This window comes from Physella acuta, unplaced genomic scaffold (assembly GCF_028476545.2).
Source record: "Physella acuta isolate Inbredline_101_S28 unplaced genomic scaffold, ASM2847654v3 ptg000372l, whole genome shotgun sequence".
Classification (NCBI taxonomy): domain Eukaryota; kingdom Metazoa; phylum Mollusca; class Gastropoda; family Physidae; genus Physella; species Physella acuta.
In genome coordinates, this window is record NW_026731891.1 from 433822 (window position 1) to 448967 (window position 15146).

General features: G+C 41.0%; 1 protein-coding gene across 4 annotated transcripts in view; it reads right to left on the reverse strand.

Annotated features, from left to right (window-relative positions):
* LOC131941744 (E3 ubiquitin-protein ligase HERC2) overlaps positions 1–13005 on the reverse strand; it is a 216560-nt gene extending 203555 nt beyond the window's left edge. For 2 of the 4 annotated variants that reach the window (XM_059301212.1, XM_059301209.1), the window contains exons 1-3: positions 12719–12771; positions 8168–8279; positions 7673–7787 (exon numbers count right to left, since the gene is read on the reverse strand). In XM_059301212.1, coding sequence (XP_059157195.1) covers positions 7673–7787; positions 8168–8248 — 196 coding nt within the window. In that variant the 5' untranslated portion in view covers positions 8249–8279; positions 12719–12771. Of the gene's footprint in view, positions 1–7672; positions 7788–8167; positions 8280–12718; positions 12772–12986 lie in introns of those variants that run through there. The other 2 variants (XM_059301211.1, XM_059301210.1) reach the window with 2 other exon arrangements.
* Between the last annotated feature and the right edge of the window lie 2141 nt (positions 13006–15146).

Consider the following 15146-nt stretch of genomic DNA (forward strand, 5'->3'; position numbering starts at 1 on the left):
CACCACACTCACCACAACAGTCAATCACCACACTCACCACAACAGTCAATCACCACACTCACCACAACAGTCAATCACCACACTCACCACAACAGTCAATCATCACACTCACCACAACAGCCAATCACCACACTCACCACACACACCACAACAGTCAATCATCACACTCACCACAACAGTCAATCACCACACTCACCACAACAGTCAATCATCACACACACCACAACAGTCAATCACCACACTCACCACAACAGTCAATCACCACACTCACCACAACAGTCAATCATCACACTCACCACAACAGTCAATCATCACAACAGTCAATCACCACACTCACCACAACAGTCAATCACCACACTCAACACAACAGTCAATCACCACACTCACCACAACAGTCAATCACCACACTCACCACAACAGTCAATCACCACACTCAACACAACAGTCAATCACCACACTCACCACAACAGTCAATCACCACACTCACCACAACAGTCAATCACCACACTCACCACAACAGTCAATCACCACACTCACCACAACAGTCAATCATCACACACACCACAACAGTCAATCACCACACTCACCACAGCAGTCAATCATCACACTCACCACAACAGTCAATCATCACACTCACCACAACAGTCAATCACCACACTCACCACAACAGTCAATCATCACACTCACCACAACAGTCAATCATCACACTCACCACACTCACCACAACAGTCAATCACCACACTAACCACAACAGTCAATCACCACACTCACCACAACAGTCAATCATCACACTCACCACAGCAGTCAATCATCACACTCACCACACTCACCACAACAGTCAATCACCACACTCACCACACTCACCACAACAGTCAATCATCACACTCACCACAACAGTCAATCACCACACTCACCACACTCACCACAACAGTCAATCATCACACTCACCACACTCACCACAACAGTCAATCATCACACTCACCACAACAGTCAATCACCACACTCACCACAACAGTCAATCATCACACTCACCACAACAGTCAATCACCACACTCACCACAACAGTCAATCACCACACTCACCACAACAGTCAATCATCACACTCACCACAACAGTCAATCACCACACTCACCACAACAGTCAATCACCACACTCACCACACTCACCACAACAGTCAATCATCACACTCACCACACTCACAACAGTCAATCATCACACTCACCACACTCACAACAGTCAATCACCACACTCACCACAACAGTCAATCATCACACTCACCACACTTACCACAACAGTTAATCACCACACTCACCACACTCACCACAGTAGTCAATCACCACACTCAACACAACAGTCAATCATCACAATCACCACAACAGTCAATCATCACACTCACCACAACAGTAAATCACCACACTCACCACAACAGTCAATCATCACACTCACCACAACAGTCAATCATCAGACTCACCGCAACAGTCAATCATCACATTCACCACAACTGTCAATCATCACACTCACCACAACAGTAAATCACCACACTCACCACAACAGTCAATCACCAAACTCACCACAACAGTCAATCATCACACTCACCACAACAGTCAATCATCACAACAGTCAATCATCACACTCACCACACTCACCACAACAGTCAATCATCACACTCCCCACACTCACCACAACAGTCAATCATCACACGCATCACAACAGTCAATCATCACACTCACCACACTCACCACAACAGTCAATCATCACACTCACCACAACAGTCAATCATCACACTCACCACAACAGTCAATCATTTCACTCACCACACTCACAACAGTCAATCACCACACTCACCACAACAGTCAATCATCACACTCACCACACTTACCACAACAGTTAATCACCACACTCACCACACTCACCACAGTAGTCAATCACCACACTCACCACAACAGTCAATCACCACACTCACCACAACAGTCAATCACCACACTCACCACAACAGTCAATCATCACACACACCACAACAGTCAATCACCACACTCACCACAACAGTCAACCATCACACTCACCACAACAGTCAATCATCACAACAGCCAATCACCACACTCACCACAACAGTTAATCATCACACTAACCACAACAGTCAATCACCACACTCAACACAACAGCCAATCACCACACTCACCACAACAGTCAATCCCCACACTCACCACAACAGTCAATCACCACACTCACCACAACAGTCAATCACCACACTCACCACACTCACCACAACAGTCAATCACCACACTCACCACAACAGTCAATCATCACACTCACCACAACAGTCAATCACCACACTCACCACACTCACAACAGTCAATCATTTCACTCACCACACTCACAACAGTCAATCACCACACTCACCACAACAGTCAATCACCACACTCACCACAACAGTCAATCATCACACACACCACAACAGTCAATCACCACACTCACCACAACAGTCAATCATTACACTCACCACAACAGTCAATCACCACACTCACCACAACAGTCAATCACCACACTCACCACAACAGTCAATCATCACACTCACCACACTCACCACAACAGTCAATCACCACACTCACCACAACAAGCAATCACCACACTCACCACACTCACAACAGTCAATCACCACACTCACCACAACAGTCAATCACCACACTCACCACAACAGTCAATCACCACACTCACCACAACAAGCAATCACCACACTCACCACACTCACAACAGTCAATCACCACACTCACCACAACAGTCAATCACCACACTCACCACAACAGTCAATCACCACACTCACCACAACAGTCAATCACCACACTCACCACAACAGTCAATCACCACACTCACCACAACAGTCAATCACCACACTCACCACAACAGTCAATCACCACACTCACCACACTCACCACAACAGTCAATCACCACAACAGTCAATCACCACACTCACCACAACAGTCAATCACCACACTCACCACAACAGTCAATCACCACAACAGTCAATCACCACACTCACCACAACAGTCAATCACCACACTCACCACAACAGTCAATCACCACACTCACCACACTCACCACAACAGTCAATCACCACACTCACCACACTCACCACAACAGTCAATCACCACACTCACCACACTCACCACAACAGTCAATCATCACACTCACCACAACAGTCAATCATCACAACAGTCAATCACCACACTCACCACAACAGTCAATCATCACACTCACCACAACAGTCAATCATCACAACAGTCAATCACCACACTCACCACAACAGTCAATCACCACACTCACCACAACAGTCAATCACCACACTCACCACAACAGTCAATCATCACACTCACCACAACAGTCAATCATCACAACAGTCAATCATCACACTCACCACAACAGTCAATCACCACACTCACCACAACAGTCAATCATCACACTCACAACAGTCAATCATCACACTCACCACAACAGTCAATCATCACACTCACCACAACAAGCAATCACCACACTCACCACAACAGTCAATCACCACACTCACCACAACAGTCAATCATTACACTCACCACAACAGTCAATCACCACACTCACCACAACAGTCAATCACCACACTCACCACAACAGTCAATCATCACACTCACCACAACAGTCAATCATCACAACAGTCAATCATCACACTCACCACAACAGTCAATCACCACACTCACCACAACAAGCAATCACCACACTCACCACACTCACAACAGTCAATCACCACACTCACCACAACAGTCAATCACCACACTCACCACAACAGTCAATCACCACACTCACCACAACAAGCAATCACCACACTCACCACACTCACAACAGTCAATCACCACACTCACCACAACAGTCAATCACCACACTCACCACAACAGTCAATCACCACACTCACCACAACAGTCAATCACCACACTCACCACAACAGTCAATCACCACACTCACCACAACAGTCAATCACCACACTCACCACAACAGTCAATCACCACACTCACCACACTCACCACAACAGTCAATCACCACAACAGTCAATCACCACACTCACCACAACAGTCAATCACCACACTCACCACAACAGTCAATCACCACACTCACCACACTCACCACAACAGTCAATCACCACACTCACCACACTCACCACAACAGTCAATCACCACACTCACCACACTCACCACAACAGTCAATCATCACACTCACCACAACAGTCAATCATCACAACAGTCAATCACCACACTCACCACACTCACCACAACAGTCAATCACCACACTCACCACAACAGTCAATCACCACAACAGTCAATCACCACACTCACCACAACAGTCAATCACCACACTCACCACAACAGTCAATCACCACACTCACCACACTCACCACAACAGTCAATCACCACACTCACCACACTCACCACAACAGTCAATCACCACACTCACCACACTCACCACAACAGTCAATCATCACACTCACCACAACAGTCAATCATCACAACAGTCAATCACCACACTCACCACACTCACCACAACAGTCAATCACCACACTCACCACACTCACCACAACAGTCAATCACCACACTCACCACACTCACCACAACAGTCAATCACCACACTCACCACACTCACCACAACAGTCAATCATCACACTCACCACAACAGTCAATCATCACAACAGTCAATCACCACACTCACCACAACAGTCAATCATCACACTCACCACAACAGTCAATCATCACAACAGTCAATCACCACACTCACCACAACAGTCAATCACCACACTCACCACAACAGTCAATCATCACACTCACCACAACAGTCAATCATCACAACAGTCAATCATCACACTCACCACAACAGTCAATCACCACACTCACCACAACAGTCAATCATCACACTCACAACAGTCAATCATCACACTCACCACAACAGTCAATCATCACACTCACCACAACAAGCAATCACCACACTCACCACAACAGTCAATCACCACACTCACAACAGTCAATCACCACACTCACCACAACAGTCAATCACCACACTCACCACAACAGTCAATCATCACACTCACCACAACAGTCAATCACCCACACTCACCACAGCAGTCAATCACCGCACTCACCACAACAGTCAATCATCACACTCACCACAACAGTCAATCACCACACTCACCACACTCACCACACTCACCACAACAGTCAATCACCACACTCACCACAACAGTCAATCCCCACACTCACCACAGCAGTCAATCACCGCACTCACCACAACAGTCAATCATCACACTCACCACAACAGTCAATCATCACACTCCCCACACTCACCACAACAGTCAATCATCACACGCATCACAACAGTCAATCATCACACTCACCACACTTACCACAACAGTTAATCACCACACTCACCACACTCACCACAACAGTCAATCACCCACACTCACCACAACAGTCAATCACCACACTCACCACAACAGTCAATCACCACACTCACCACAACAGTCAATCACCACACTCACCACACACACCACAACAGTCAATCACCCACACTCACCACAACAGTCAATCATCACACTCACCACAACAGTCAATCACCACACTCACCACAACAGTCAATCACCACACTCACCACAACAGTCAATCATCACAACAGTCAATCATCACACTCACCACACACACCACAACAGTCAATCACCCACACTCACCACAACAGTCAATCATCACACTCACCACAACAGTCAATCACCACACTCATCACACTCACCACAACAGTCAATCACCACACTCACCACAACAGTCAATCATCACACTCACCACAACAGTCAATCACCACACTCACCACAACAGTCAATCACCACACTCACCACAACAGTCAATCACCACACTCACCACAACAGTCAATCATCACACTCACCACAACAGTCAATCATCACACTCACCACAACAGTCAATCATCACAACAGTCAATCACCACACTCACCACAACAGTCAATCATCACACTCACCACAACACTCAATCACCACACTCACCACAACAGTCAATCACCACACTCACCACAACAGTCAATCACCACACTCACCACAACAGTTAATTATCACACTCACCACAACAGTTAATTATCACACTACAGTGTAGTCTGTACATATTTCTTTAGATATAGAGTCCTATTTTATGACGGCACCGTCATCGCGGTGTACAGGTCCGCATTCAAAATGGCAATCTGTGCTGTGAAAGGTTGTGACACTCAAATCAGCAGATTCCTTTACTTCGACTGCCAAGGGTTATATTAAACCAAGGTCATAGAGATCAGCAATAAGCAGAACATAGAGGCTGTCAATTTTTAGCCAATATTTATCGAAGCGGTGTGTGAGTGAAGCAGCGGCAAATAAATGCTAATATGTTATCGACATTTTGTTTTTGGTAGGGACAGTACAGTTAACAATAAACTACATTTTAATTAACAAAAGACAACTGTTAATAAAACAAATATGCTTGGCCTTCATACATATTAATAGCAATAGACCAAAGTCAAAAGTAATAATAAAATTTAATTGGAACATTATTTGATATTTAGATCTAGAATCTAGTTCTAAATCTAATCATGTTGAAAACTAAATTAAATCTAGATTCAGAGTGACTGGCTACGCTAGGTAGATATAGAATCTAGAATCTACTTATTCAATTAAATTTAATTTAATTACAAAATTATATTTGATTCATAAATAATAATTCAATAATTAATTTTAAAAAATAGGCCAAATAATAAAAAATGTAATTATCTGTAAGATCTAGAATCTAGCTCTAGATTCTAATCATTTTATTTAATGAACGAAATTATCTGAAATTGAAATAGATTGTGTGACTAGACTTAGATCTAGAATCTGCTACTTAAGTTAAATTTTAAAAGTAGTTGATATTTTTGGTGTAGAAGGCGGCGGACGTAGGTATCACATGATTTAGGTTGCGTGTTTGCAAGGACTATATTCTAGATGCCCACAGTGTAGTCTGTACATATTTCCCTGCCCACTTTTGTCTATTCTAGTTGCCCACAGTGTAGTCTGTACATATTTCCCTGCACACTTTTGTCTATTCTAGATGCCCACAGTGTAGTCTGTACATATTTCCCTGCCCACTTTTGTCTATTCTAGATGCCCACAGTGTAGTCTGTACATATTTCCCTGCCAACTTTTGTCTATTCTAGTTGCCCACAGTGTAGTCTGTACTGTACATATTTCCCTGCAAACTTTTGTCTATTCTAGTTGCCCACAGTGTAGTCTGTACATATTTCCCTGCCCACTTTTGTCTATTCTAGTTGCCCACAGTGTAGTCTGTACTGTACATATTTCCCTGCCAACTTTTGTCTATTCTAGTTGCCCACAGTGTAGTCTGTACTGTACATATTTCCCTGCAAACTTTTGTCTATTCTAGTTGCCCACAGTGTAGTCTGTACATATTTCCCTGCCAACTTTTGTCTATTCTAGTTGCCCACAGTGTAGTCTGTACTGTACATATTTCCCTGCAAACTTTTGTCTATTCTAGATGCCCATAGTGTAGTCTGTACTGTACATATTTCCCTGCCCACTTTTGTCTATTCTAGATGCCCACAGTGTAGCCTTAAAATATTTCTGCTCTTTAATCTAACCTTTCTTTGCCAGAGCACCAGCACTGTTGAAGATGTTGGTGTCACCTGCAGCAAGTTCACCATCTTTCACCAGCTGATTCCAAAGACGGCTAAGCCCATCTTTTGTGAAGCATGACTGAAAGAGATATCAATTTCAAAAATTTTATTTTTTAAACTTTAAGAAACTTGTAATTGGAAATTAATTGAATAAAAAACTACTTTCATGGATGCAATGTATAAAGCTCTAAGTTGTTAAAACAAACAGGTACACCACACCCCATTTCACTAACATGATACACACACCAACCAATGTAAACATGTTGTCAGATTTTTATAATCAACTTCATAAAATATGACTAACACATTTGGATGATTTGGAAACAAATAAATAAATATTATGGAACCAAACAAAAATTATTTATTTGTTTACAATCTGACCACATCAGGTATGTTAGGGGAGATGACCTGAGTTTTAAGTGACACCTGTGTTGGGCTTGGACAGAATAAACAACTGACCTGGATATCTGCTTTTTGCCAGTTACAGTCAAGCCTAGCTTGTGGCCTGAGATGGGCCTGCTGTATCCAGCCTATACTCATTGCAGGTCAAAAAAACATGCTGTCAAAGGCTCTAGCAAAAATAAAAGTTTCATTCAGATTCTGTTATAACATTATCACACTAGATCAACACATACAATTACACCTACTAGAAATCTAGTTACTATTTTGGACCTGGTGATCCATAGAGCAGATGAAGTAGAGTTCACCTGTTTCAGTGACATGGGCATATGCAGAGTTACTGTGGTGAGCACTATGCCAGGTTGCTTTTTCCAAAACAAATGATACTTATTAACAATTTTAATTATGTTTAAATTTAAAATCTGCATGGAGAAGATCAATGGAGTGAGGCGTAACATTCCAACACGCAGAGGCAATAGTTAGAGGTAGGGAATCATCCATTTATCACATCCATATGTAGGGGGAAGGGTCCCAAAAATAGATGAATGGGCTGAGGTGGGGGGGTGGGGGTCAATGTGGACATCCACATATTGAATTTATCATCAAAATACATTTTAAAATGAACATAAAACTTGTTCCAGTATATTATTAGTAGAATTAAGTGTTAAAAACTAACCCTTTCAATATGTAAATAAATCACCATAGCTACACTGGGGCCATTCATACCATAAGCCTTACCATTTTTACCTCCCCTCTAAAATGTTACAAGTTGTCACCAAAAACCAGAACCCAACATATAAAATGACATTACACCTCAGCCTACCATCTATCTACTACTAAATCCCTCTTGAAATTGCACTTTTAAAAGCAATTTTTCTCTATTGACTAAGCTCAGTAAACATTTTGATCAATTGTTATCAACAATTTAAAACATATATTTTACCAACATGAGATATTGGCTAAAATTTAGTTTCTAACATTATTGCAAGAGGGTGTTTTCACACTTTTGGAAAACCTCTCCCTAATCTTCTTCTTTCAGCCCAGGAAAATAACGCCGCAGTTAGTTTTCAAGAGATTGCCCAGAAATCTCCTCTTTCAAATGTTTTTTAATGCCACACTCAGATTCAACTACCACACTGCAGAGTTTCTAAAACATGGCAATTTTAATTTTTTTCGCCAATTTTGCAGCTTTTATAAAAATGCCCTGAGAGTGAGATTATCATAAAAAGAGAAAATATTTGTTCCTTTTCACTGAATCTTCAGGTTAAGCTTTTGTTGATGTTTGAATATATACTCTATTTCATTAAAGTATATCAAAAGGTCTTATTTCTCTTGCACTTCCAGTCTTTCCATTTAAAAACAGGATATACAACAGTTCTTTTGACAGCCAGAGTACTGTAGTAGAGAAAACCAGAACCTAGTAATTTTTATTCATGTCTTTGCACAGTTCTTTAAACAGATGGGTGTTTAGGTCTCCCGATTTAATACAATTTACAACTTTTATCAGCAGTGGAGTTGGAAGAGTCTTATTGGGGAAGGTATATTCCAGTGAATCATGCAGTAAATTCCCCTTGGTTAGGGAGCTAATTTTTACTTTTTTTTTCTGAAAGGCCAATTTTGACCTGAACACATAGTGCACCATCAACTTTAAAAGCAAACATTGGTGAAAGTTTGATTTCATTCAAAATTTGTTCTTTAACATCTACAAACATGTCTGATATATATGGTTGCACTAAGGATGCGTTTCCTTGATGAAAACTGCCTGTTCAGTCAAGTCTCTGATGTTTGCAACTAGCTTCATGACGTTGTGTGTTCCAAATGAATCGTCTCTAAATGACGTTTTAGTTTTTTTTAAAGTTTCATAGACTCATGACGAGAACAACTTTGCACAGTATGCATTGTTTCTTCTTGATTCTATTTCCAGTGATGTTAGTAAAGAAGAGTTTCAGATTTTCTTCTAAATATTTTTTTCATTGCTAGTTTAACCAGTTGGCGACCCCCAGAAAGCTCTTCGCGACCCAGCTGGGGGTCATGACCCACAGTTTGGGAACCCATGCACTAAGCCTAATCACTAGACTAACTTTGACAACCTAATTTATTCACTATAACTAGGCCTAGGCATATTATTAATTTATTTAGGCTAGGCCTAATACTAATAAATTTATATTTTTACAAATTAGGCCTAGTGTAGTTAGTACAGTTCTGTTAGTATCAGGCAGTATTATTAGGCCTAGAAATAATAGATCTAGATTAGAATCTAGTATTATTATTTATTTATTAGGACCTATGCATTATCATATGCTTGGCTTAGGGCAGAGGATTAGGTTTTTTAGGCCTAAGCTTACACTATTAAACTACTAGGCATGCTGTCCAGCTTCGCTTAGGCTTTCGAAAACATTCAGAATTTGAATGCTTAATTAATTCGCCCGATGGTCGGTCTATGACCTCAGGAGTTATGAAGAGGTTCCTACGTGGACATTTTTTTCCGATTTTTAACTCATATAAGGCGCCTGTCAGTCGAGGTCAGTTTTGACCCCCTCATCGTAGAGTTTTTGGCCAACCGGCCCCCGGGTTCTGTCGCCCCTAGGCAAGATCTTGCCAAATTTGGAGCGCCTGCGGCGCCGGGAAAAGCCCTATCGGACACCCGACAACTTTGCTTTATATATTATAGAGATTAGCAAATTGCATAGATAAAGATTTCATTAAAGTAATTAAGGCCTGAAATACTTTACTATAGAAATGTATTATTTGAATAGATTCTATATCTAGGTAGGGTCTACATCTGTGTAAGTCTAGTTTTTCTGTAGATCTAGATAATCTAGATCTAGAATATCTAGATCTAGAATATCTAGATTTAGAATCCTAATAGAAATTTTTTTTTTTAGTTTAGCCCGAGCAAAATTGTATAGTATAAATTTTATAGCGTACGTAGATCTAAATAATATTTGAATGAAATAGTTCATTTCTGTTTATTCTAAACTCGGAAGATGACGTCGTCAGTTTCGTGCTCTTTTTTTAGTGTTAACAATAAGCGACGTCATTGTTAAATGCGTTCTTGTCCCAAGTTTAAACACTTTTCCGGTTGCATAAATAAAACTGTTTTTCTACATTCGAATATGCCTTTATTTTTAATTTTCCTTCTTTAAATAAAATTGTGGTTATACATTTAAAACATCTAACATATTATTTTCAACAAAAGTCCGTATAAAGTTCTCCATATATCGCTGCAGTTTCTGATGTGATGTCCGGCGAAAATATTTTGCGGACAGACAGACAGAGAGAGAGAGGGGGGGGGGGGTGCGCACAGGGGCTTTTATATATTAGGATTAGATTATCTAATTATAATTAAGTAGGCCTAACTATTATAACTAACTGGAGGTGAACATTAGGCGAAGAGTAAAAAAAATAGTTCAAAATATACGCTAAAATGGAGTTTTACCCATTATATACTATTATATAGGCTACTGAAACCGGTAAAATCACGATATAGTATCGGTTATTATTCCGGAAATGTACAGCAGTAAAAAACAGTGAAACCATGGCGTAGTCTGTAGAGCCGTTCCGGAAACCACCGGAAAAACTGTAAACCATCATTTATTTGCCGCAATATTATTTTTAATAGGCCTACATAATACATAATGTTTTAAAATGTGCAAGGATTGATTTTAGTTGCATTTTATTTTAAATAATAGGCCTACTGTTTTGCTAATTATTTTGTATTTCTAATTATTTTAAGTGTATGTGCTAATTATTGCTGCTACTAAACATTGTTCTAGTTCTTCTAACTACTTTAGGCGCCTAACTTTAGTAAATCTTATCGTCTTATTTTAATAACAGAACTAGAATCTAGAGCTAGACTATTTGTCGCAAATCTTCAGCAGGTTTTTTTCTGTGTTTCTTAAAAAAAGCATTAGACTACACTCGACTTTATTTATAATATTTTAAATTTAGGCCTACTACTACTAGACCTACTTGACAAGTAGTAGGCCTACTTGTTGCTAATTTTTTGTCAATTAAACATTAAATTAAGTTAAAACATTAATTCAATGCACTTGACTCTTCTTTTAATTTTTTATTATTTCAACGGTAGACCCTATATACAGACGATCCTACACTATTCTCAACGACACTGTCATTGAGTGGCTTATCGAAAGTGTCGGTATAGAATAAGCTACAGTTTAACAACGATAGTGTCAACTGAGAAACCACCAAAGGGTTTTATTCTCATCAACACAAACGGAGAGAGGCTCAACGATTCTGTCGTTGAGATGATCCGCATGGGGTGCTTTATAGTACTATATACTACTATCTATTATTATCTATGGTTTACACTTTAGTATTTACACTTTTTTACACTTTACAGTTTTACAGTAACGAATGTTACCAAAACTCAACATTATCAACAAACATTATTACTTCTTAGGCAATCTTAGGGCTTAGGCCTACCCGACCCAATGCCCAATAATTTCCGACGCTATATCGTGATTTTACCCTGAAGCCTAGTCTAGTTCTAAATTTTAGATGAATCTAGATCTAGATCTACTACTCTAGATCTAGATATTATATCTAGATCTAGAATCTAGTACTCTATAGTCTATCAGTATCACGTACATTTATTATTTTTTTCTTACACTGATTGTGTAGTAACGGAAGTAGAATCTAATCAAGATAAACCGGATCAGTAAATCTCTTGCTTGAAAGCAAGAAATCGAAATCTAGATCTAGACTCTAGATCTCTAGGTCCCTAATAGACTAATAGATCTATAAATCTATATAGATCTCTTCTAGCTCTATACGAGATCTATACTAGATCTAGTAAAGTACTAGGTAGTCTCTCTAGTCTCTAGACCAGTGGTTCTTACTATTTCTTTGGCCTAACCTAAGTTCGATCGAACGTGGGTTCGGTGAGTCCGTTGCAGGGGCAGAGGCTTAGCGATGGGGGAGTGGGGAGGTGCGGACCGCACCGGGTGACACATTTTAGGGGGGGGGGGATGACATCACTGAAAAAAAATAGCAAAATATATACAGTTAAAAAATGATTAATTAGAGTTAATTACACTTTAACGAGCGAATTTGATAGAGAAATCAACGCTACATACAGCAGTATTAATAACCGACTATAGATAAACATCGTTAGTTTATCTGAGCACGGTTTTAAATTATCACCGATGAAAGGGGGGGGGGGGGATTACATCAACTAAACGTTACAAACTTTGCCTGGGGAAAAAGGTTTTGTTGTGGAGAGTGACGCCAAATTTTATAATTACCTACAGTAACAAGGATTTTTGCAATTGAATTAATAACAGTAAGTTATGGGGGGGGGGGGGGGGGGGGGTCGTCCATAAATGACGTCATACTCGTAGGGGGAGGGGGGGGGGTCGGTAATTTTGTGACGATGTGTGCTGAGGAGGAGGGAGGGGTTCAGATGGTGCGACGTCACACTTTTGCTTTATAGATAAGAAATGTTAGAAAACGAATTTTAGACGTTATTTTAGCGTTTTAGAAAACAGTTTTAATACATTATAATAGGAATAGATTAAAACAGGGGCGTAGCGAGGGGGGGCGGGGGTGCGGACCGCACCGGGTGACACCATTTAGGGAGGTGACACCAAGGTAAAAAATAGCAAAATATATAGAGAAAAACTTGAGGGGGTGCAAATCGAAAGTTTGAGGGGGGGGGGGGGGGGGTGCAGTTGTTGCTGGTTCCTGTGTTGCTGTCAGGTGTACATTGGGTGTTAATTCTGGTGTTGATGACTGGCAGTGGTTGGTCCAGTGTCTGTCCGAGCCGCACACCTGGCAGGCTTGGTGCCTTCCTGGCAATGCAATGAGGATATTCCGTGTTGTGTCTTTGTATGTAATTTTGATGTAGTGTGGGATGTGTTGTGGGTTGTCGTTCTGGATGGTGAATCTGCGGTTATTTGTGTGTGGGATTGTGGTTATTGTAGGTGTAGATTTGCTGATTGTTTGAAGTGCCTTGCTTAGTGTTTCGTTGCTCATGGCAGGCGGGACCCATCTAAAGGTTCCGATGATTTTGTCTTTGCAGTATCTGTCAAAGTTCATAGTGTATGGACCGTGTGTTTTGGTGGTGCCGTCCAGATCCGCTGCATCAAACTCGTTGGACGAGAAGTATCAAGTATCCCCTCGTCCATAGTTGAGCAGCAAGATCTGGTGTGGGCTAATGATATTTCGCAAGAGGTGCCCTGGGATGTTCTGGTGATTGCTTGATTTGATGGTCACTTGCATTACTGTAGGCGAGTCGAAGAGCTCAGGAGCTATTTCATCAGACTGGTTGATGGTGATTGTTGTCTTGATATCTGAAAAGGTTTGGGCCCATGATTTCATTAAGCCACCCGAACCGTAGTCCGGGTGGGTTGTGTTGTGGTTGTGTTGTGGTTGTGGTTGTGTTGTGGTTGTGTTGTGGTTGTGTTGTGGTTGTGTTGTGTTGTGGTTGTGTTTTGTTTGTGTTTTTGTTGTTTTTTGTTTGTTTTTTATGCTGGAAAGGCTCTATTTGGGCGCGGGCGCCAAGGAAAGCGTGTTGTTAGTTGGTGATTCTAATGTTGTGGTTGTGTTGTAGTTGTGTTTGTGGCTGTGTTGTGGCTTTGTGGCTGTGTTGTGGTTGGGTTGTGGTTGGGTTGTGGTTGTGTTGTGGTTGTATTGTGGTTGTGTTGGGATTGTGTTTTTGTTGTGTTTTTGTTGTGTTTTTGTTGTGTTTTTCTTTGTTTTGTTCTGTTCCCAAGTTGGTACATCTAAAAAAGATTTACCGTGGCGGAGCACGGGTATGCAGCTAGTTACATATAGGCCTATAACGGAAATGAAACCTACGTACTTCATTCAAAATATGTTTTAATAAATATTACTCTGCGTATATAGCCTACACACATTACATTTAACTAGCCGTCCCGGCCAGGCCCTGCTCTGGCTTCTGTGAAAAACCTTTCTGTTAAAGACCATTACCTGTGTGTTTAGTAATCATCATAAACCCGGCATTGCCCACCCAAACCACAACCAACCAAAACCAAAACAACAAAACGCAAACATA